Source organism: Arabidopsis lyrata, assembly GCF_000004255.2.
Source record: "Arabidopsis lyrata subsp. lyrata unplaced genomic scaffold ARALYscaffold_6, whole genome shotgun sequence".
NCBI classification, from domain to species: Eukaryota; Viridiplantae; Streptophyta; class Magnoliopsida; order Brassicales; family Brassicaceae; genus Arabidopsis; species Arabidopsis lyrata.
The window spans coordinates 8,964,267-8,986,762 of NW_003302550.1; the positions used below are offsets into that span (position 1 = coordinate 8,964,267).

The 22,496-nt window shown below is 36.8% G+C and overlaps 2 protein-coding genes across 3 annotated transcripts; both read left to right on the forward strand.

Annotated features, from left to right (window-relative positions):
- Positions 1 to 117: 117 nt before the first annotated feature.
- On the forward strand, positions 118 to 7,731 carry LOC110227744 (L-ascorbate oxidase-like). 2 transcript variants are annotated; one of them, XM_021023190.1, is made up of 5 exons: positions 118 to 648; positions 1,755 to 1,847; positions 1,931 to 2,332; positions 2,765 to 3,127; positions 7,613 to 7,731. In XM_021023190.1, exons 1-4 carry the CDS (start codon positions 385 to 387, stop codon positions 3,101 to 3,103), a joined length of 1,098 nt encoding a protein of 365 aa, XP_020878849.1. In that variant the 5' UTR covers positions 118 to 384; the 3' UTR covers positions 3,104 to 3,127; positions 7,613 to 7,731. The 2 variants fall into 2 exon arrangements, with proteins under 2 accessions (XP_020878849.1, XP_020878848.1); XM_021023189.1 differs by lacking the exon at positions 7,613 to 7,731 and having other exon boundaries at positions 119 to 648; positions 2,765 to 3,342.
- Positions 7,732 to 11,225: 3,494 nt separating this feature from the next.
- Positions 11,226 to 15,560, forward strand: LOC9310099 (L-ascorbate oxidase). Its single transcript, XM_021023188.1, has 5 exons — positions 11,226 to 11,554; positions 12,089 to 12,181; positions 12,263 to 12,475; positions 12,905 to 13,099; positions 14,336 to 15,560. Exons 1-5 carry the CDS (start codon positions 11,306 to 11,308, stop codon positions 15,296 to 15,298), a joined length of 1,713 nt encoding a protein of 570 aa, XP_020878847.1. The 5' UTR covers positions 11,226 to 11,305; the 3' UTR covers positions 15,299 to 15,560.
- The last annotated feature ends 6,936 nt before the right edge of the window (positions 15,561 to 22,496 follow it).

A 22,496-nucleotide genomic window follows, 5' to 3' on the forward strand; every position in this document is an offset into this window, starting at 1 on the left:
TTTCTTTTTGTTCAGAAATAATTACATCAAAGAAAATTCATAGCTAATCATTTTTTTGTGAAAGATTCATTTCTCGTTTGTGCCAAAACATTTTAAAAAATTGCTCGTTTAATATTTGAAATGATTTCAGTCAGCCACATCTTCGTTAGTTACTCCAGTGTCCTCTATATAATGGCCCCATCGATCTTGTCCTCGTCTTTCTTTTTAGTTTATAATTTATAACTTCAACTAATAACATCCACACAAAAATAGAATTGCTCTTAGAACACAAAAAACAAACCAAATAATAAACTGCTTTCTTTATATTTATAAAAGCCTCTTTCCTATACTGACATAAGCAAGCTATTCTATAATTCACACAAAAGAAATAAAATAAAATAAACCATGGCTGTACCGGTAATTATGTGGTGGCTACTAATGGTGGTCGTGGTGGTTCAATCAGAGTACTCCCCCTCAGTAATTCAATTAAAGTGGGAGGTTGAGTATAAGTTCTGGTGGCCGGATTGTAAGGAAGGCATTGTTATGGCCATCAATGGCCAGTTTCCGGGGCCGACTATCGAAGCGGTCGCCGGAGACAACGTCAACATCCACGTCATTAACAAACTCTCCACTGAAGGTGTTGTCATTCATTGGCATGGCATACATCAGGTTGTTAAATTACTCTAGTTTTCTTCCATCATATAATAAAGTATACGGATGTAATGTGACAAGAAAACTTAACAAAAGCAAAAAGTGCAACAAGAAGCTTATTCTATACAATATACATTTATATGTTTGGGTCTCATTGCTAATTTGCTAATATGTAGAATTGCGCGACATAAGAGCATCTCCAACAGAGAGAAACCATCAAAGTTTCTCAAATATAGTAATTTAATGTTTTTGTAATAAATGAATTATTTATTTAAATTTTAATTACTTAAAAAAAATTTTAACCAATCAAATTATGCCAAGTATTAGACAGTGTCTCACAGTTTCTCAAATGAGACATATTGTCTCATACTCTTTCTTACTTTTCTTTATTTTTTACTCCTTTCGTTCCTGAAAGTTTGATGTTCTAGTGTTTTAGGTTTATTCCACAAAGATTGATTTTCTAACTTTTTATTTTATTTTTTATTAATTGATATTAACAAATTGTAGATTTCAAGGCGTAATGATTACAAATAATTAACTGTTTTAGATTATTATTGGTTCATACATTATTAAAAATATTTAATAAAATGAAAAATTATTAAATGATTAAATCATGATTGTTTCGTAATATATGTGTAAATTCTAAAACATCAAATTTTCAAGAACAAAGGGAGTATTTTTTTAATTCATTAGATATTGGATGAGACACCATGTTGGAAGTGCTCTAATAATCTGTTATTGTGGAATAAAGTAGTACTAACCCGTAGTCCGGTCCGTAGAATGACGCGACTCCGCATGTTTTTATTTATCAACCATATTTGTAATTAACTTAATCGCTTTTTTTGTGTAATATACTGCCTAATCCCACAAATCAATTAAATACATAAATGTGAAACGGCTTTTCCGCAAATTTCCAATTCCATTAAGCGTTTTTTTTTTTTTGATAGTGGATAGGGGACAATGTCCTCTACAATTTATTCATAACGGAAAATAAAACTAAACTCGGACAATTTGGTTTATATTCAGCAATTTAAGATGTTACCAAATGAGAACCATTAGTTAGTACTAAAGAGTATTTACAAAAAAGAATTAACAAAAAAATATGTTTTGTGATTATGGAGCAGAACGGGACAGCATGGGCAGATGGAGCAGCGGGTGTGACGCAATGTCCTATAAACCCTGGCGAAACTTTCACTTACAGTTTCATTGTTGATAAGGTAAATCTTTAGTTACTTCTTTTTGTAACATTTACAAGGTACATAAACGATGAATGTTTTGGGTGGGGAATGACATGGTGCAGCCAGGAACATATTTCTACCATGGACACTATGGGATGCAGAGATCGGCGGGACTGTACGGAATGTTGATAGTGAAATCACCGGAAGAGACATTAAAATACGATGGAGAGTTTAATTTGTTGCTTAGCGACTGGTGGCATAAAAGCATTCACGCGCAAGAACTCGCTCTTTCTTCTCAACCAATGCGTTGGATCGGAGAACCTAAGAGCTTGTTGATCAACGGAAAAGGACAGTTTAATTGTTCACAAGCAGCACATCTTACCAAAAAAGATGATCAATGCACGTTTAAAGGGAAAGACGAAGATCAGTGCGCATCTCACACTCTACGGGTCGAGCCTAATAGAGTTTACCGTCTTCGAATCGCTAGCACCACTGCTCTTGCTTCCCTCAACTTGGCCGTTCAAGTAAGTTTCTCTCTTTCCATTTTATTTGTTTAAATTTTGTAACAACTTTTTTTCTATAAAATGATCTTGAAATGAATTGTTAGAAAACACCTATAGTAATTAAATTGAGAAATTTATAGAACTTAACATAAAACCGAACGAATCAACATGTAAATGATAAAACCGAGTCAATCCAATTATGGCTCGATTATATGTTTGGATTACTTTTGGATTGGATCGAAATTCGATCATCGAATGGATGTTTATCTTTGATTTGAAACATTTTCAGAGAAATTTGAAGTTCACTTTGTTTCTTTTTGAATAAAATGATGTATTTCCTCTGTTTTGAAATAATCGAAATTCTATAGAACAAACAATTATTTTAATTTGAAAAACGATTTCTTTCGTGATACATAAGGTCACACGTGTGGTTGGTTGATTGTGCACGTGCAGGAACACGAGCTTGAAGTTGTTGAAGCCGACGGCAATTACGTCAAACCGTTCAACGTCAGCGACATTGACATTTATTCCGGCGAGACCTATTCCGTTCTTCTCAGAACCAACGGATCTATTTCCAAGAAGTACTGGATCTCCGTCGGCGTTCGTGGCCGGAAACCTGAAACTCCTCCGGCACTCACCATGTTAAATTACGTCAATGCCCCTGAAGCTGATCGCCCAGCTAAACATCCACCGGAGACTCCACGGTGGGACGATTTCGATCGGAGCATAACTTTCACGAAGAAGATCTTCGCAGCGGAGGGAACTCTATCGCCGCCGGAGAATGTTGGATAATCTTCAAAAGGCTTAAGGCCCAAGATGACTTTAATGAGGAGGTTAAAGTTTAAGATAGGTCTAGAATGTTCTAATTAGGTTTGGAGTTATATTTTCCTAATTGTAATATGATTAGCAAAGTTGTGCTATCTATAAATAAGGCTCTAGGGTTGAGTTGTAACCTCATGAGTTTAGAGAAAGCTTGTTTAGTTTTAAGAGAGTTTCTAAACAATCAATAAAGAGAGTTATACTTTGTTGAATTCCTTTTGTTCTCAGCTTTCTAGTTTCTCTTTATTTGGTATCAGAGCGGTTTAACGATCGCCTTGTGAAACACGGATTCAACAAAGCCGAGTGATGGCAGATGTTGATCCCGTGCCGCGCCAAAAGAAGGTAGCGAAGACCGTCATCCAATGTCCTATGCTAAACGATACAAACTACACGGTATGGGCTATGAGGATGAAGGTCTTGTTACGCATAAACAAGGTTTGGGACACCATAGATCCTGGTTCAACGGATGGAGAGAAGAATGATGTTGCTATCGGGTTATTGTTCCAATCCATCACGGAAGCCCTAATCTTGCAAATTGGTGAAACCGACTCTCCAAAAAGTATATGGGAGTCAATCAAGTCTAAGAATCAAGGAGCTGAAAGAGTTAAGGAAGCTAGACTTCAAACCCTAATGGCTGAGTTTGAAAGGATGGTGATGAAAGACTCGGAATCAATCGATACCTTTGCGGGAAGGTTAGCGGAGGTGGCGTCTCAATCCGCAGCCCTAGGTCATACGATTGATAAGCCAAAACTTGTTAAGAAATTTCTTAACAGCTTACCACAATCAAAATATATTCAAATCATAGCTTCATTGGAACAAGTCTTGGACTTAAACAATACTAGCTTTGAAGACATAGTAGGACGATTAAAGGTATACGAGTCACGTATACGTGGTGTAGAAAGTAACATTGATACACAAGGAAACCTATTATTTACAAGCACGGATTCGCGTGGGTACCAAGGAAGCTTTGAGAATTCCCGAGGAAGAGGGAGAGGTCGTGGTAGAGGAAGAAGTAATCGGGGTAGAGGCCGTGGAGGTTTCAACACACAAGATCAACAAAAGGAGAAGAAAGATCGATCTAATGTTGTATGCTTCCGATGTGATAAGGCAGGTCACTTTGCTTCGGTTTGCCCTGAAAGGAAACAAAAACTACAAGAGGCTAACAAGGTAGAGACACAAGAGGCGGATGCAGCTCTCTACATGCATGAGATAGTATTCCTTAATGAAGAAAATTTGATTCCTAAGAAGTATGAATCGGATAAAGGAGAAGAAGGAATATGGTACTTAGATAATGGAGCTAGCAATCACATGACCGGAGTAAAGACTTACTTCTCGGAGTTGAATGAAAACGTCAAAGGCAAGGTAAGATTTGGAGATGGATCGTGTGTTAACATTGATGGAAAAGGATCAATTCTGTTTCAAGGAAAAACAGGGGAGCAACAACTTTTAACCGAGATTTACTACATCCCCGGGTTAAAGAGCAATATCCTAAGTCTAGGACAAGCCACCGAGTATGGTTGTGATGTTAGGATGCGTCAAAATTACCTAACATTACATGACCCGAATGGACGTCTCTTGGTAAAAGTTGAAAGATCTCCAAATAGGCTCTACAAGATCAATCTCAAAATTGGTAAGCCTATTTGTCTACATTCAAGAATCGAAGAAGATACATGGAGATGGCACGCAAGACTTGGTCATGTAAGCTTTAAAACCATTGAATCGATGTCAACAAACGAGATGGTCTATGGTCTACCAAAGCTAAGTAGTGAAAAACGAATTTGCGAGTCATGTTTGGTGGGAAAACAAACTCGTCAAGCCTTTCCTAAAGCATCACAATTTCGGGCTTCAAGTGTGTTGGAGTTACTACATGCGGATTTGTGTGGACCAATCACACCCGCTACTCTTGCTAGGAACAAGTATATCTTTGTGATCATTGATGATTTTTCAAGATATATGTGGACAATTTTGCTAAGAGAGAAAAGTGAAGCATTTGAGAAGTTCAAGATGTTTAAAGCTCTTGTCGAGAAAGAACTTGGAAAGACCATCTTTACTTTACGGACGGATAGAGGTGGTGAGTTTACTTCAAGAGACTTTCAAGAATTTTGTGATAAGAATGGGATAAAGAGACACTTGACGGCTCCTTATACACCGCAACAAAACGGCGTAGTTGAGAGAAGAAACCGTACATTGATGGAGATGACAAGAAGCATTTTAAAAGCAATGCAAGTGCCAAACTACCTTTGGGGAGAAGCCATACGTCATTCTACTTACCTAATCAACCGGATACCTACGAAAGCTTTGAAAAATCAGACTCCATACGAATGCTTGAAGGACAAGAAACCAAGTGTAGATCATCTTAGAGTATTCGGCTGCCTTGCTCATGCAAAAATTGAATCCGAGCACTTAAAGAAGTTAGATGATCGATCTCAAACTTTGGTGAACCTTGGGATCGAGCCGGGATCCAAGGCATATAGGCTTTACAATCCAACAACTAGGAGAATTGTTGTGAGCCGCGATGTGGCTTTCAATGAGAAGTCATGTTGGAATTGGAAGGGAGACGACAAAGAAACTACAAGGAGTCCGGGAATGTTTCAAATGATTTGGGGAGATGTGATGGATGAAGGTCATGGACCGTTTATCGGGACTCAACAAGAAAATGTGGATAATCCCGAAAACGAAAACCAAGACACACATCAAGAAGATCAAGGTGATGATAATGATGAAGAACCACAAGAAGACACAAATGATCAAGCTCAAGAAAATCAAGAAGTTGTAGATCCACCGCAACTAAGAAGATCGGGTCGCCAAGTGAACACGCCTAGATATCTTGAAGACTATGCCCTTCTAGCTGACATTGAGTGTGAGAAATTACTCTTGTCAATGAATGACGAGCCAACATGTTATCAAGAAGCTAAAGAACTTGCGGTATGGACTAATGCATGTCTTGAGGAGATTGATTCAATTGACAAGAACAAGACGTGGTCTCTAGTTACTAAACCTATTGGAGTTAAGGTAATTGGTCTTAAATGGGTGTTCAAGATAAAAAGGAACGCGGATGGATCAATTAACAAGTACAAAGCTAGGCTAGTCGCTAAGGGATACGTTCAAAAATCCGGGATTGATTTTGATGAGGTTTTCGCGCCGGTGGCTCGGCTTGAAACAATACGGTTACTAATTGGTCTAGCTGCTTCTTATGGATGGGAGATTCATCATCTTGACGTCAAGACGGCATTCTTACATGGAGAACTCAATGAGGAAGTTTACGTGTCTCAACCCGATGGATTTGAAAAGAAGGGAGAAGAGCATAAGGTTTTCAAGCTCCATAAGGCTTTATACGGTTTGAGACAAGCTCCACGAGCATGGAATACGAAGCTTGATCAAATCTTGAAAGGAATGAAGTTCAAGAAGTGTTCTAAGGAAAGCTCCGTGTATCGCAAGGAAGAAGGAGAAAATCTTCTTATTATTGCCGTATATGTTGACGATCTCTTTGTCACAGGAACAACAATGAAGATCATCAAAGATTTCAAGTCCGGAATGTCTACAAAGTTTGAAATGTCTGACCTTGGTAAGCTTACTTACTACCTTGGGATAGAAGTTAACCAAAGCAAAGACGGGATTGAGATAAAACAAGAAGCCTATGCACGAAGGATTCTCAAGGAAGCGCTCTTAGATACTTGTAATCCTGCTCACATACCTATGGAGTTTGGTTTAAAGCTATCTAAGGGACAAGACGAAGAACCCGAAGTTGATGCTACCTTGTATCGAAGAAGGATTGGTTGTCTAAGGTATCTTTTGCATACAAGACCCGACCTTGCTTTCTCAGTTGGAGTAACAAGTAGGTATATGCAAGACCCAAGAGAATCACACGGAGGAGCCTTAAAGCAAATCTTAAGGTATCTACAAGGAACAACGGCTTACGGTTTAGTTTTCAAGAAAGGAGGATCAAAGAAGCTACTTGGATTCAGTGACAGCTCACATAATTGTGATCAAGATGATGGAAGAAGTACAACTGGACATGTCTTCTACTTTGGTGAATCACCGATCACATGGTGCTCTCAAAAACAACCAGTAGTAGCATTGTCCTCTTGTGAAGCCGAGTTTATGGCTGCAACGGAAGCTGCGAAGCAAGCGATATGGCTCCAAGACTTGTTAAGTGAGATCACGGGTAAAGAAGGAGAGAAGACTACCATTCTTATTGACAACAAGTCAGCCATTGAGCTTACTAAGAACCCCGTCTTCCATGGGAGAAGCAAACACATCCACAAGCGTTACCACTTCATTCGAGAATGCGTTGAAGATAGGCAACTTGAAGTGGAGTTTGTACCCGGAGAAGAGCAACGTGCGGATATACTAACAAAGGCCCTAGCAAGAATCAAGTTTAAGGAAATGAGGAGTATGATTGGAGTTCAAGACCTCTCAAAGACTAGCTTGAAGCTTAAGGGGGTGAATGTTGGATAATCTTCAAAAGGCTTAAGGCCCAAGATGACTTTAATGAGGAGGTTAAAGTTTAAGATAGGTCTAGAATGTTCTAATTAGGTTTGGAGTTATATTTTCCTAATTGTAATATGATTAGCAAAGTTGTGCTATCTATAAATAAGGCTCTAGAGTTGAGTTGTAACCTCATGAGTTTAGAGAAAGCTTGTTTAGTTTTAAGAGAGTTTCTAAACAATCAATAAAGAGAGTTATACTTTGTTGAATTCCTTTTGTTCTAAGCTTTCTAGTTTCTCTTTAGAGAAATCAGAAATCCAGCTCATCCTCCTCAACACGCAGAATCTGCTCGACAATTACACAAAATGGTCAATCAACAACGTCTCCTTGTCCGTGCCGGTGACGCCGTATCTCGGATCTATCAAATACGGTTTAAAATCGGCGGAGCATTTGAAATCGTCGGAAAAGAAGTTCGCAATGGATAATTACGACATTATGAAACCGCCGGCGAATCCCAACACCACGAAAGGTAGCGGGATTTACAGTTTCACGTCAGGTAAAGTCGTCGACGTGATTCTCCAGAACGCGAACGTCTTGACGGAGAAAGTCAGTGAGATTCATCCATGGCATCTTCACGGTCACGATTTCTGGGTTTTGGGTTACGGTGATGGGAAATTTAAACCGGGAATTGATGAGAAGACGTTTAATTTGAAGAATCCGCCGTTACGGAACACGGTCGTTTTGTATCCGTATGGATGGACGGCGTTAAGGTTTGTAACGGATAATCCTGGGGTTTGGTTTTTTCATTGCCACATCGAACCGCATTTGCATATGGGTATGGGCGTGATTTTTGCCGAGGCAGTAGACCAGATCGATAAGACCATGATACCGCACAAGGCGTTTGGTTGTGGATTAACCAGGGAATGGTTCATGAAACATGTTAGCCCTTAAAATAAACCCGGTGCTAGATCGACGTTTGGTTGATATGTGTGTTTATTTCACAAAATTGCAGTAGTCGTCGCCATTTAAATTTAAACTCCTATAATGTATCTTGTTAATCGGATTAAGTAAAAGCTTATAATAAATGATAGACCAAGCCTCTTCACCTCCTCTTACTCAACGATGTTTGAGCGACTTAAATTGATAGTGTTTCAGTCACTATTTTTGGCGTGGATATATTCATTTCTAAGTGATATATCCACAAATATAAATTTTAGTGGACGTACAAACTTTTCCACCGATTAGAAGTCGTCAACAAGAATTACACTGGATTGGGAGTGGTCAAGACACGAAAAACCAGAGAGAAAAAAAGCACCATTTCCTTCCGATGACCGGCTTTGATTTAGCTTGTTGTTGTCTGGTTCGCAGAATTTTGGCCTTCGATTGGAGAGTTGCTGGTGAATTCGGTTTGTGTAAGGGTGGTCTTTGCGGAAGCGGTCAAGGGTGGTCAAATCTACTTGTTTCGAGGTTCCTTCAGAGAGGTTGATGCCGGATCTGTTAGATCCACAGTGTGGTTCGTTTAATAATTCCAGTCTATTTGCTCTCCCCAACTTAGATATGTGTCTGCTTTTGTGTTTTTCATCGTCTCTATTCCGCCGTTGTGGTTTGGTGGTGGTCTCTCGTTAGTCTCCGTCAAGCCTTCTTCTTTCCGCTTGCTCTTTCTCTTCTTGGTTCAGCCTTGGTTTCCTTCTGGTTTGTTCTAGTTGCTTTGATTTGTCTGAAGTTGATGCTAGTTTCAAAGTTTACAGATTTTCCTATTCAGGGTGCATTTCGCGATGAATGATAGCTGGCTCGTTCTAATGGTGTTCTTGCTCGCGAGAAGGGTTTTTTCGAGTGGTTAGGCTTCGCTCCTTGTCTTTGCTTTGCAGATCGGGTAGGGATCTGAAAGCGTTTTGAAGATTTCTATCTAGGCGTAAATTGGTGGCGCTTCTGTCGTTATCGTTGTCGCATCCGGAAGTGGTTGAGGTTCATCTTGTCTCTTGCTTGCTGGGTTTTGTAAGTCTTCGGTTCTTGGTTTCGAGAGGTCGGCTCTCATCTTAGGAGGAAGTGGTTGTTATTTTTGGGTTTGCTGATGGCATCATTGATAAATCTCGTTCTTAGGATTTCCAGAAGATGAAGTTGTTTTGTTGCTTTGAGCTAGCGTCTTTCTTAAGATTAAAGTTTTGTTGCTATTGTTCTTAGACTTAGGTTGCAATCTCTTTCGATTTGGGGTTTTCATTTTGTGCTTGGTAATTTAAGTGTTTTTCGATTTCAATTTAGTTTCCGGGGAATTTACGTTTTCCTCCGGCTTATGTTTTCCGAAACAATTTTCTTCGTCCGCGGACTTAGATTCCCTCGTTTGGGCTCTTAACTCCGGGGATATTTTTATCTTCCGCCGGCTTAAATTTATATCTCAAGTTTCATTTCATGTTTATTATCATCAATAAAACCAGATGATAAAAAAAAAAAAAAAAGTCGTCAAAAGTATATTAACTCGAAATAAAAGAATATTACCAGAGATACACAACAACACTGGCGTCCTAATTAATATGGAATGGAGCAATCCAAATTCGAAATTCTTTCTGGGGAACCATTCCTTTCCAGATCACAAAGGAAAAAGACTTCAAAAAAGAAAAATGTAATACAATTTCAATTTTGCTTGTTAAATAGTAGGTTAAGTTTCACGAGTTATTCGTGGAGCTTTCGTCAACTTCTCTTTCATCTCACTCATTTGCACTTTATAGATTGCATCTGATATGATACTATATATATATATATATATATCACTGGTATAAATAGGCTACAAATTATTGCTATTGAATTTTGTTAGAACGGATGTAAAAAACAAATGAGGCTGGTTTTATTACTGGAAATGTAAATATGTAATGACAAACTGTTTCAATTATAACATAGATTAGGGAGATAACAAGTGTATTATTGAGAAATTTTAATTATCTCTAACAAGTGCAAAACTCAGAAACTACGGCCTAAATATTTAGAAACATCCTTTAACAAGTCTCTTGTAATACTGTTGCTAGCCGTCGAACAGATTCAAAGCATATTAACAAAGTTTCGTAAACTTTTAATTCAAAAATAAAAAGCGTTCTAGAAAATTAACTATTATTATTTCAACATTTTCCATGAGGTGTGGTCGGGAGGAGGAGGAAAGACAAATGTCATCGCAGAAAGTTATAGACGTGATGCGTGGTTGTAAAGTACTCGAATAAAATTATGTAAGTTTTAGTTTGACACGATCAATTATGTTGACAAAATATTAATATGATCGATTCCAATTAGAATATCAAAAAATATATATGTATATACACAAGAAAGACGTATTTAATTTTTGACATATACCTAAAATATAGGCTTTTATGTGATAGTTAACTTTACGTACATGTTCAAAACAACCAAGAAAGAGCTTGATAAAGTTGGCATTACAAAGATTGTGAACATGATCTCACCGTCTAAGACAAATTCAACCTTGTCACCCTAAAAACATGTAACATGAGATCACTACTATACCGAATCTTCTTGAGATATTTTGATTGTTTACACGATCACAATTATGTCCATTAACTTTGTGACCATTCTTTTTTTTTTTTTTTTTGCCCATTCTAAAACCCCAAAATTAAAGAAAAATAAACAAATATCCTTTTCTTTTTGACCAAAAAACCCAATCTATGGTTTTGCCCACTATCTCTCCCTCTCTCTTCCTATATATATGTCTATGATGAGCATACATCATCATTCACATACACAAAGCCAATGGTTGTGTGGTGGATAGTGGTGGTGGCTGTCTTGACTCACACGGCGTCTGCCGCCGTGAGAGAGTATGATTGGGAGGTTGAGTACAAGTTTTGGCAGCCGGACTGCAAAGAAGGTGCCGTCATGACCGTCAACGGCCAGTTTCCTGGCCCCACCATACAAGCCGTCGCCGGAGACACCATCGTTGTTCATCTCACGAACAAACTCACCACTGAAGGCCTTGTTATCCATTGGCATGGAATCCGTCAGGTTTTTTATCCAGACTAATCATAGATCTACTAAGGCGCCTAGTATTTTTATACATTAGAAAAATGTTTTATAACGATGGATACACCACTCACCATATGAACTCATTCAGATCTTATATTTTCTTCTGCTTAATATGTATTTTTTTCCTCTATCCATGACATCAATAATTGTGTCCATTGTATAGAGTATATATTATTGATTGGTTTAAAATTTAAATTGTCGTTAGATGATAAAAGAAGAAAGAAAATGGGTGAAGTTGCAGAAATTATGGGTTTAGCCGCACATGCCATGCATGATCACTTTGTCTCTTCTCGATGCAATAATATTTCATTTACGACGTTTGTTTTTCCCATAGACTCTATTTATTGTCCCTTAAAATTATCACAACGGTTACTAGTAAATTAATCTTTATAACTATATTTTTTTCTCTCTACATAATTCAGTTTAAATTTAATTTCTGGCCAATGACACTACTCTACAAACTTCCCTAATTTTGCATTCCTAATTCAGATTAACTGCGTTTTGTGAAAATAGTTGGGAAGTCCATGGGCAGATGGAGCAGCAGGAGTTACCCAATGTGCCATTAATCCTGGAGAGACTTTTACCTACAAATTCACTGTTGAGAAGGTAACTTTTGTATTTTTGTTTGTCCCTTATTGTAGCAAAAATAATTGAATTATATTTTTGGGGGAAAATGAAACGGTGCAGCCGGGAACACATTTCTACCATGGACACTACGGCATGCAGAGATCAGCTGGGCTATACGGATCGTTGATTGTGGACGTGGCTAAAGGACAGAGAGAGAGGTTGAGATACGATGGTGAGTTTAATCTCTTACTAAGTGACTGGTGGCATGAGCCTATTCCTTCCCAAGAACTCGGTCTTTCTTCCAAACCTATGCGCTGGATCGGTGAAGCTCAGGTTCTTTATTTTATTTCTTTACTATTTTTATATACCAAACACTTTCAATTTTACATGTTTCAAATTTTTAAAAGTTAAAAAAAAAAAAAAATTAAAAGTTGTTTAAAAATCAAAAACAAAAAGTGGTCCTTTTTCCTTTTCAATAGTGGAGATTGATTAAGATAAAGAACAATAGGCACAAGCAATAAAAAAACAGCTGTCATATTTTAGCTTCTTCTTTTTTTGGGCAAGGCATAATGGTTTCTATATATCTCTTTCTAAAGCAATTCTAGCAAGTTCTTCGAATGTGAATAGACTGGCCACTGCTGAAGAAAAAACAAAAGAATAGAGCATGCCACGAAGTTTTTTTTTTTTTGAAGGGAGAAATTATACATTTTTCTTGGAGTTTTCTAATATTTGTATAATTTGTTTTTATGAAAATTTTTGAAGAGCATATTGATAAATGGGAGGGGACAATTCAATTGTTCATTGGCGGCGCAATTTAGCAACACAACATTACCAATGTGCACGTTTAAAGAAGGTGATCAATGCGCACCACAGAAACTCAACGTGGAGCCTAACAAGACTTACCGAATCAGACTCGCCAGCACCACCGCTCTTGCCTCCCTCAACTTGGCTGTTCAGGTTTTACTTTTTCTTTTTCATTTTAATTTTTCATTATTTATTACTACTAAAAAAACTTTAAAATAAAATGAAAAAAGTATTCATATACAAAAAATCTGTCAAAGATAATATAATAATAGACATTAAATTTCGTGGATATAATAGGAAACATAATTGAATAAATAATATCTTTAGCTATACAAACCACAACATAAAAAATATGATCGATTTCTATATGTAGACAAAATAATTTAATGATTTTCCACTTATGGGTCACGAGTCTTTTGGCAAGTTCATACCCGACGCTTTTTTCTTGGCTGAAAGTCAACAGAGATGACCAAATTAGCCTTAGCCAATAACCACCAACAAAAGTAGTAACATAGTGGAGAATTTTCTTCGTTTAGAAACAAAAATGTGATAAATTAATAACTACAAAAAAAGAGAAAATTAAAAGAATGATGGGCCATCCTTAAAACTCTTTTGATAGCATTAGAGTATAGTATGAGCTGGTACTTACTAGACTGGAAAGTGATGGAGTAGGTCCACAGTGAAAAATAGTAGAATTATACTATTATATACTATGGTCTAATTTCAAATTTATGTATGTATTGAGATGTGTGCATCTTGGTTACGTATGGATTTATCTAAAGAGGTCTCAATCAAATCTAACAGTAGGTAGATTGCCTCGGCCCTCAATGTTGTTACGTTAGACTTTGACACCCAACTCATCTTCAATTCATTTTTTGCTAAAAAGCCTTTTATTCGGCTATTCCGTGTATACCAATATTTTATGTAAGTAAATGTTTCAATTTTATAGTTTTGGTAGCCACATCTTGGAGTTTTTAAAATAACAACATAAATAAAGAAAAACCATAGAATTCAAAGAAAAATTTATCATTTATAATATCATTTTAAAATTTTATTTTCATCATCTTAAAAATTTTGATTTTTCTTCACATGTGTTGTTGTATCCCTTTTTATTTTATGAGATAAAATTAATATTAAAACATCATAGCATGTAGATTAGTTGTTTGTATTAGTGCCGACAGTATAACCCATTCGGTTTCAAAAACGTATAATGTGTGTTTTCCACAAATACAAAAACTAATAAATTGCAAATTCATGAAGGAAAGAAAACAATTTTCTTATGTTGTGTTATATGGGCCCATTTACAAGGCCTAATTCTATAGTATCGGTCCAATAATACCAAATAAGTAAAAGTTTTGATCACGCGTGTGCTGCTGTTTACATATGCAGGGACACAAGCTAGTGGTGGTAGAAGCCGACGGCAACTACATTACGCCGTTCATCACCGACGATATCGACATATACTCCGGCGAGAGCTATTCTGTTCTTCTCACCACCGACCAAGACCCATCACAAAACTACTACATCTCCGTCGGCGTCCGTGGTCGGAAACCAAACACAACACAAGCACTCACCATTCTAAATTACGTAACTGCCCCTGCTTCAAAACTCCCTTCTTCTCCTCCGCCGGTGACTCCACGGTGGGACGATTTCGAACGTAGCAAAAATTTCTCCAAGAAGATCTTCTCAGCGATGGGATCTCCATCGCCACCGAAGAAATACAGAAAACGGTTGATTCTTCTCAACACACAGAATCTAATCGACGGATACACCAAATGGGCTATTAACAATGTCTCTCTAGTGACTCCGGCAACGCCATATCTCGGTTCGGTTAAATACAATTTGAAACTCGGATTTAACCGGAAATCGCCGCCGAGAAGTTACCGTATGGATTATGACATTATGAATCCACCGCCGTTTCCTAACACCACTACAGGTAACGGGATTTATGTTTTCCCGTTTAATGTAACGGTCGACGTGATTATCCAAAACGCAAACGTTTTAAAAGGTGTAGTTAGTGAGATTCATCCATGGCATCTTCACGGTCACGATTTCTGGGTTTTGGGTTACGGTGACGGAAAATTTAAACCGGGAATTGATGAGAAGACGTATAATTTGAAGAACCCGCCGTTACGGAATACGGCGATTTTGTATCCGTATGGATGGACGGCGTTAAGGTTTGTAACCGATAATCCTGGAGTTTGGTTTTTTCATTGCCACATTGAACCGCATTTGCATATGGGTATGGGTGTGGTTTTTGCGGAGGGATTGAACCGGATTGGTAAGATACCTGATGAGGCGTTGGGTTGTGGTTTAACCAAGCAATTCCTCATGAACCGGAACCATAATTAATTAGGTAACTGTATTGTGACGGCATTTGAGTGTGTGCTTTTCTGTTTTGGTTGTGTTCCGTATGTTGTAAACCGAAGATTGGTTCATGTTATTGGTATAGTTGGTAAGTCGGTTAAAGCGGTTACTTTGACTGGGATTGGTTCAGCAATTCATTTTTCCCAGCCAAATTGGAGATTGGTGAAAAGAGATCAATCAAGATTTATTTATCAGTGGAATCGGACAAATCAAATTTAGTCAAACATCACCGAGACTTTTTTGCTTCATTTAAAATAATATTTGTAGCTGTTTGTGAGAAAAAAATTGGGTTTGCTATTGGAAAAGGTATTGATCAAATACAAGTTTCTATAAGTACTTTTGAGTTTTAGATTTGATAATTAAAAATTGTAGATACAGAGTATAAATTAGTAACAAAATATAAAGATTTTATGAGGACTAATCAAAACAGTTTTGGTATGAATACTTTAGATTTAGTAATAAATAGTTGTAGATACAGAAGTATTTAGTCATCAAATGTAAAGACTAAAGATTTTTGCTAGATTTGATCAACACAAATGAGATGTTAGTTGCAATAACTTGACTTAAGTTTATAAGTCCATTATCTAATTCTCATTTTTATAATACTATTATACTATGAAATGAATTTTTATTGGACCTTTTCTCAAATTTGAATTGAATCTAGACCAAACATTTTAAACTAACTTTTATATAACAAATATGAACAACACCGCATAGAGGCTCACATGTCAAATGTCAAGGCATGGCTTGGGCCCTGTTAAGAACTTAAGACATTCCAAAATAGAAACGTTGTGTTCTCTACATAAAACCGTTGAGTCGTCATTGAAAGCTTTGAACAACAACATGAGTACAATGGACTTTATTAAAATGTGGACACATAACAAATATGCACTTTCGACACGCTTAACAAATTCACATATCAAGATCACCATGTCTCACCATTTTCTGTCAAACTGTTCATTACTATGCTCGAGATATGTCTCACAGTTTCAAATGTGTCACGACTTCGAAATTCAAATATATATATATATATATATATATATATATATATATATATATTTATCACTCATATGAAAAAGAAAGATAAAACAAGGAAATCTTGAAACCATATGTAATCTAACAAATTGGAGCCAGTTAAACATTTTTGAACGTCAAGAGAGGTATATAAGGCGCAACATTATGAGAACATTAATGAACTATGACTGCAAACTTAATTAAGCGTCATCAGTTTTGGTGTTTAAAATGTTATTATTAAGCTGACAATATGAGTCGATCAATGCCACAATTAAACAAAGCGAAAAGAACATACTTATGGACCTTTTACGTTTTGAACAATAAGTGACAATCTATGTAAACTATACTCATAAGAAGATGATAAAGGCCTTTATGAATTAATGAATTTATCATCACGATTCAAATCTTGAATAATTTGGTGACCATTCGAAAATCGAAAGACATGGGCACCTAAGGCATATAGGCCAAAGCAAGGAGGTTTAAAAACAATTTGTTGTTTAAACTTGAAAAACTTAAGGCCCAAGAAAGATATAAACAAGTCGGTTTATATTAAAAGAAGATTCTAGATTTTGGTTAGGAGTTATCTAAACTTAATCCTAGGGTGTTTAGGATTTATAGAATTAGTATAAATAGATGTGCCAAGGTTGTGGCTAACCCTATGTGTTTTTTTGAGAGAACAAGAGAGATTTGTGAGGTTTAAGTTTTGAGTAAAGTTTCTTAAACATAATAAAGAGAGGAGTCTTTGTTAATCATAAGTCTTAGTTTTCCTAAAGTGTTCTGATCAATAATTGGTATCAGAGCGATATTGAATCAGAAACACGAAGATCGTGAAAGAACAAACGATGGCAGAACTAGTTCCCGTAGACAAGCCAAAAGAAATTGGTTCCTCATCGATCCGGTGCCCGATGCTCAATAACACAAACTATACTGTGTGGACCATGAGAATGAAACCGATGCTCAGGGTTAACAAAGTATGGGAGGCTATTGACCCAGGAACAACCGATGAGGACAAGAACGATATGGCAAAAGCACTTCTCTTCCAATCCATACCAGAGTCGTTGATTTTACGAGTAGGGGAGTATGAAACTGCGAAACAAGTCTGGGATGCTATCAAAACTAGGCATATAGGAGCTGACAGAGTAAAAGAAGCCCGACTTCAAACCCTAACAGCTGAATTTGATCGGATCAAGATGAAAGAAACTGATAATATTGATGAGTTTGTAGGAAAACTTTCAGAGATTGCTACTAAATCTGCTGCTCTTGGAGAAAAGATTGCAGAAATCAAACTTGTTAAGAAGTTTCTAAAGTGTCTCCCAAGGAAAAAATATATCCAGATAGTAGCCTCACTAGAGCAAGTTCTTGATCTCAAGAACACAAGCTTTGAAGAAATAGTAGGAAGAATCAAAGTCTATGAGGACAGAGTCTGTGATGAGGAAGAAGAAGTATCGAATGATCAGGGAAAACTCCTATATACAAACCTTGAATCACAACCATATCAAGGTAGTTATGGAGGAGGAAGAGGCAGAGGACAAGGTGGAAGATACTCACAAACAGGGAGAGGACGTGGTCGCTTCTCTGGGTATCAACAAAACGGAAGTATTAGACAAGAAAGAGACAAATCAAAAGTGATATGCTATCGATGTGACAAAGTAGGTCACTTTGCATCAACTTGTCCAGATAGATTACTGAAACTTCAAGAAGCACATGAGCAGAAAGATGATGAGACTCATGAAGCAGAGGAACTAATGGTGCATGAAGTTGTCTATCTGAATGAAAAGAATGTGAAACCAAGTAATTTTGAAACTCAAAGTGATGGAAAGAATACTTGGTATCTCGATAATGGAGCAAGCAATCATATGTCAGGAAATAGAGAATTCTTCACTAAAATTGATGAAAGAGTGACAGGCAAAGTAAGATTTGGTGATGATACACGCATTGACATAAAGGGAAAGGGCTCTGTTTTGTTCATAAGCAAGAATAAAGAGAAAAAGATCTTGGCAGATGTATATTACATACCAGGTTTAAAATCAAATATCATTAGCCTTGGTCAAGCAACAGAGTCTGGCTGTGATGTCAGAATGAAGGATGATTATCTCACAGTACATGACAAGGATGGAAAACTTCTAGTTAAAACAAAGAGATCAAGAAATAGACTGTATAAAGTCCTCATGGAACTTGAGCCTGCAAAATGCCTGCAAACAATGGAGATTAGTGAATCAAGAAGGTGGCATGCAAGATTAGGACATATAAACCTACAAACAATGGAAACAATGCAGAAGAAAGAACTTGTGACTGGTCTGCCTACAATAAAAATTGAAAAGGAAACCTGCTCTTCATGTCTAATGGGAAAACAAGTAAGGAAAGCTTTTCCTCAAGCAACTACATATAGAGCAGAAAAACGACTTGAGCTTATACACGGAGACCTCTGTGGTCCCATTACACCCTCCACAACAGCAAGAAATAGGTATGTGTTTGTACTAATTGATGATCATTCTCGTTACATGTGGTCCATCCTTTTAAAGGAGAAGAGTGAAGCCTTTGAGAAGTTCAAGAAGTTTAAAATGCTAGTAGAGCAAGAAACAGGAACTTCTATCAAAACTTTTAGGACAGACAGAGGAGGAGAGTTTGTATCCTATGAATTTCAGAGTTTTTGTGATAAAACTGGTATACAAAGGCATCTCACTGCACCTTACTCCCCACAACAAAATGGAGTTGTTGAAAGAAGAAACAGAACGCTTATGGAAATGACAAGAAGTATTCTGAAACATATGAATATGCCAAACTACTTATGGGGAGAAGCTGTGAGACATTCTACATACTTGATCAATAGAGTTGGAACAAGAACCTTAAATACACAAACACCATACGAGGTATATAAAGGAAGAAAACCAAACATAGAACATCTGCGAGTGTTTGGATGCCTAGGCTATGCAAAGAATGATTCTTCTCATCTAAAGAAGTTAGATGATCGTTCAAGAGCCCTAGTTTACTTAGGAACAGAACCAGGAACTAAAGCCTACAGGCTAATGGATCCAACAAATCGAAAAATTGTTGTTAGCAGGGATGTTGTTTTCAATGAAAATGAAGGATGGAAGTGGAATCATATAGAAAAAACATCTGATGAAAATATGGTAACGTTCAGGGTCAGTATTGGAGAATATGGTAATAATGGATTAAGAGAAGAACAAAATGCTGAAAAAGAAGATAACACTACTGAAGAAATCAATGAAGAAATCAACAATGAAGCAGAAAATGAAGTTTCTGAGGAACAAAACGATGAATCTTCTTCAGAAGAAACAGAGGAAGCTGAGAATCAAGAAAGCCCGCAGCAGAATCAACCACCACTAGTGTTAAGAACCTCACAGAGACAGGTCACACGACCAAAATATCTAAATGATTACATCTTACTTGCAGAGATAGAAAGTGAGAAACTGCTAATGATCATAAACGAGGAACCATGTGATTATCAGGAAGCAAAAGAGTCTACTGAATGGAGAGAAGCATGTAAGGATGAGATTTCCTCCATCAAAAGGAATAACACATGGAATCTGGTTGAACTACCTGCAGGAGCTAAGCCTATAGGGCTGAAATGGGTCTTTAAGATAAAAAGAAATTCAGATGGAAGCATAAACAAATACAAAGCCAGGTTAGTTGCTAAAGGGTATGTGCAAAAACATGGAATAGATTTTGATGAGGTTTTTGCACCAGTAGCACGTATAGAAACAATCCGTCTTATTGTAGCTATAGCAGCCTCAAATGGCTGGGAGATACATCATCTTGATGTAAAAACGGCATTTTTACATGGTGATTTAAAGGAGGAAGTATTTGTATCTCAGCCAGAAGGATTTGTGATAGAAGGAAGTGAAAACAAAGTCTACAGACTAAACAAGGCACTTTATGGTTTAAGACAAGCTCCGAGAGCCTGGAACATTAAGCTCAACAGGATTCTCAAGGAATTAGGTCTTGCGAGGTGTTCAAAAGAACCTTCATTATATCTAAAACAAGAAGGAGAGCATCACCTACTTGTAGCAGTATATGTGGACGATTTACTGGTTACAGGTTCAAGGATAGACCAAATCCTAGAATTCAAGAAAAAAATGGCCTCCAAATTTGAGATGAGTGATCTTGGCCTACTAACATACTATCTTGGTATTGAGGTTATTCAACATAACATGGGCATAATTCTAAAACAAGGAAGGTATGCAGAGAAGATTTTAGAAGAAGCAAGAATGAAAGATTGTAATGCAGTTCATTCACCTATGATTACAGGCCTGAAGTTGTCTAAAGCAGAGAATGAAAGGAACATTGATGAAAAAGAGTATAGACGAAATATTGGATGCTTAAGGTATTTACTCCACACACGGCCAGACCTCTCGTTCTGTGTCAGTATTTTGAGTAGATACATGCAGGAACCAAAAGAATCACATGGTAATGCACTAAAGCAGGTCCTAAGATATTTACGTGGAACTATCAAACTTGGCCTGTCCTTTACTCGTGGTTCAAAGAAAGGGTTAATAGGATACAGTGACAGTAGTCACAATGTAGATGAGGATGATGGTAGAAGTACCACGGGACACATTTTCTATCTTGCTGATTGTCCAATTACCTGGTGTACTAAGAAACAAGAGACAGTGGCTCTGTCTTCATGTGAAGCAGAGTTCATGGCAGCCACTGAGGCTGCAAAACAGGCAATCTGGCTCCAAGAACTTCTGGGAGAAGCTACTGGGAAAGAGTGTGAAAGGGTGACGCTTCTTCTTGACAATAAATCAGCTATAGCCTTAGCTAAGAATCCGGTTTTTCACGGTAGGAGCAAACACATACATAGGAGATATCATTTCATCCGTGAATGTGTTGAGAATTAGCTCATTGATGTGGAGCATGTTCCCGGGGACGAGCAGAAGGCTGATATATTGACTAAGGCGTTGGGAAGAATTAGATTCAAAGAAATGAGAGAGCTTATGGGTGTTCAAGATGTGGAGAATGAAGATATCAAGTTTAAGGGGGAGAATGTTGTTTAAACTTGAAAAACTTAAGGCCCAAGAAAGATATAAACAAGTCGGTTTATATTAAAAGAAGATTCTAGATTTTGGTTAGGAGTTATCTAAACTTAATCCTAGGGTGTTTAAGATTTATAGAATTAGTATAAATAGAGGTGCCAAGGTTGTGGCTAATCCTATGTGTTTTTTTTAGAGAACAAGAGAGATTTATGAGGTTTAAATTTTGAGTAAAGTTTCTTAAACATAATAAAGAGAGGAGTCTTTGTTAATCATAAGTCTTAGTTTTCCTAAAGTGTTCTGATCAATACAATTTACGAGTGGTCGTTAATTGGTTAAGGTGTACGATAGATAGTTGCATATTTTTCACATTACTATATCAATGAAAACATTACTTATAGGAAAACGACGAGAGTTCCAATAATTGTGGAGTAGCCGACAAAAAAATCCCGGGAGACACGTTTCAGACATTTTAAAGAATCATTGCTGGCGACGAAACTTGCCTTCGTGGCACTTGTTTACTTTCCTATTGGCTATTTGGTTTATATTCATTGCACCACTTCTACATTTTCTCTAAGAAAACATTATATATAATATCATGTTACGAAAGAAAAACTAAAAACATCATGCTGGTATTTTTTTTCTTTGATTTGAAATAGGTTTATACCATATAATTTATAGTTGTACTATATACCGTATCTCTCATTTTGAACTTAAATCAAATATGATATTAGATAACTAGTTGACATTTCTCAAGGATAACCAAAGCTTAAATGAAAACATTACCTGTTTCATTACCAACACGTTGACCGTTATACAAACAGTTATAGATAATATATCATCAATAATTTAAGGTCAACCTTTCATTATTTATTAACTAGTTTATATACCATTTTGCAATGAGAGACCGACAATTTATAGTATGGCGCCAAGATCACGAAATCTCAAGTAACTAGAGTTTAATTAAAGTTTTTAAATTAGAAAACGAATAATTGTTGAGAGTTCTAATTTTTTTTAATAGTCGTGCATTAGAAATATCACTGTCAAAATGTTGATCAATTTACATAAAAATTATAATTGTCCACTGGACATATAGACATTTTGATTTTGTTATACTCGTAATTGTCTAAAGAAAAAAATAATATCATCAATTATATCACAGTTCACAATTCAGC

Bases quoted from the DNA above. Each gene is read 5' to 3' on its own strand.
- LOC9310099 (XM_021023188.1), top strand. From the start codon at position 11,306: ATGGTTGTGTGGTGGATAGTGGTGGTGGCTGTCTTGACTCACACGGCG. The intron at 12,476-12,904 runs GTTCTTTATTTT...AAATTTTTGAAG, and splicing joins GCTGGATCGGTGAAGCTCAG to AGCATATTGATAAATGGGAG. The intron at 13,100-14,335 runs GTTTTACTTTTT...TTACATATGCAG, and splicing joins CCCTCAACTTGGCTGTTCAG to GGACACAAGCTAGTGGTGGT.
- LOC110227744 (XM_021023190.1), top strand. From the start codon at position 385: ATGGCTGTACCGGTAATTATGTGGTGGCTACTAATGGTGGTCGTGGTG. The intron at 649-1,754 runs GTTGTTAAATTA...ATTATGGAGCAG, and splicing joins ATTGGCATGGCATACATCAG to AACGGGACAGCATGGGCAGA. The intron at 1,848-1,930 runs GTAAATCTTTAG...GACATGGTGCAG, and splicing joins ACAGTTTCATTGTTGATAAG to CCAGGAACATATTTCTACCA.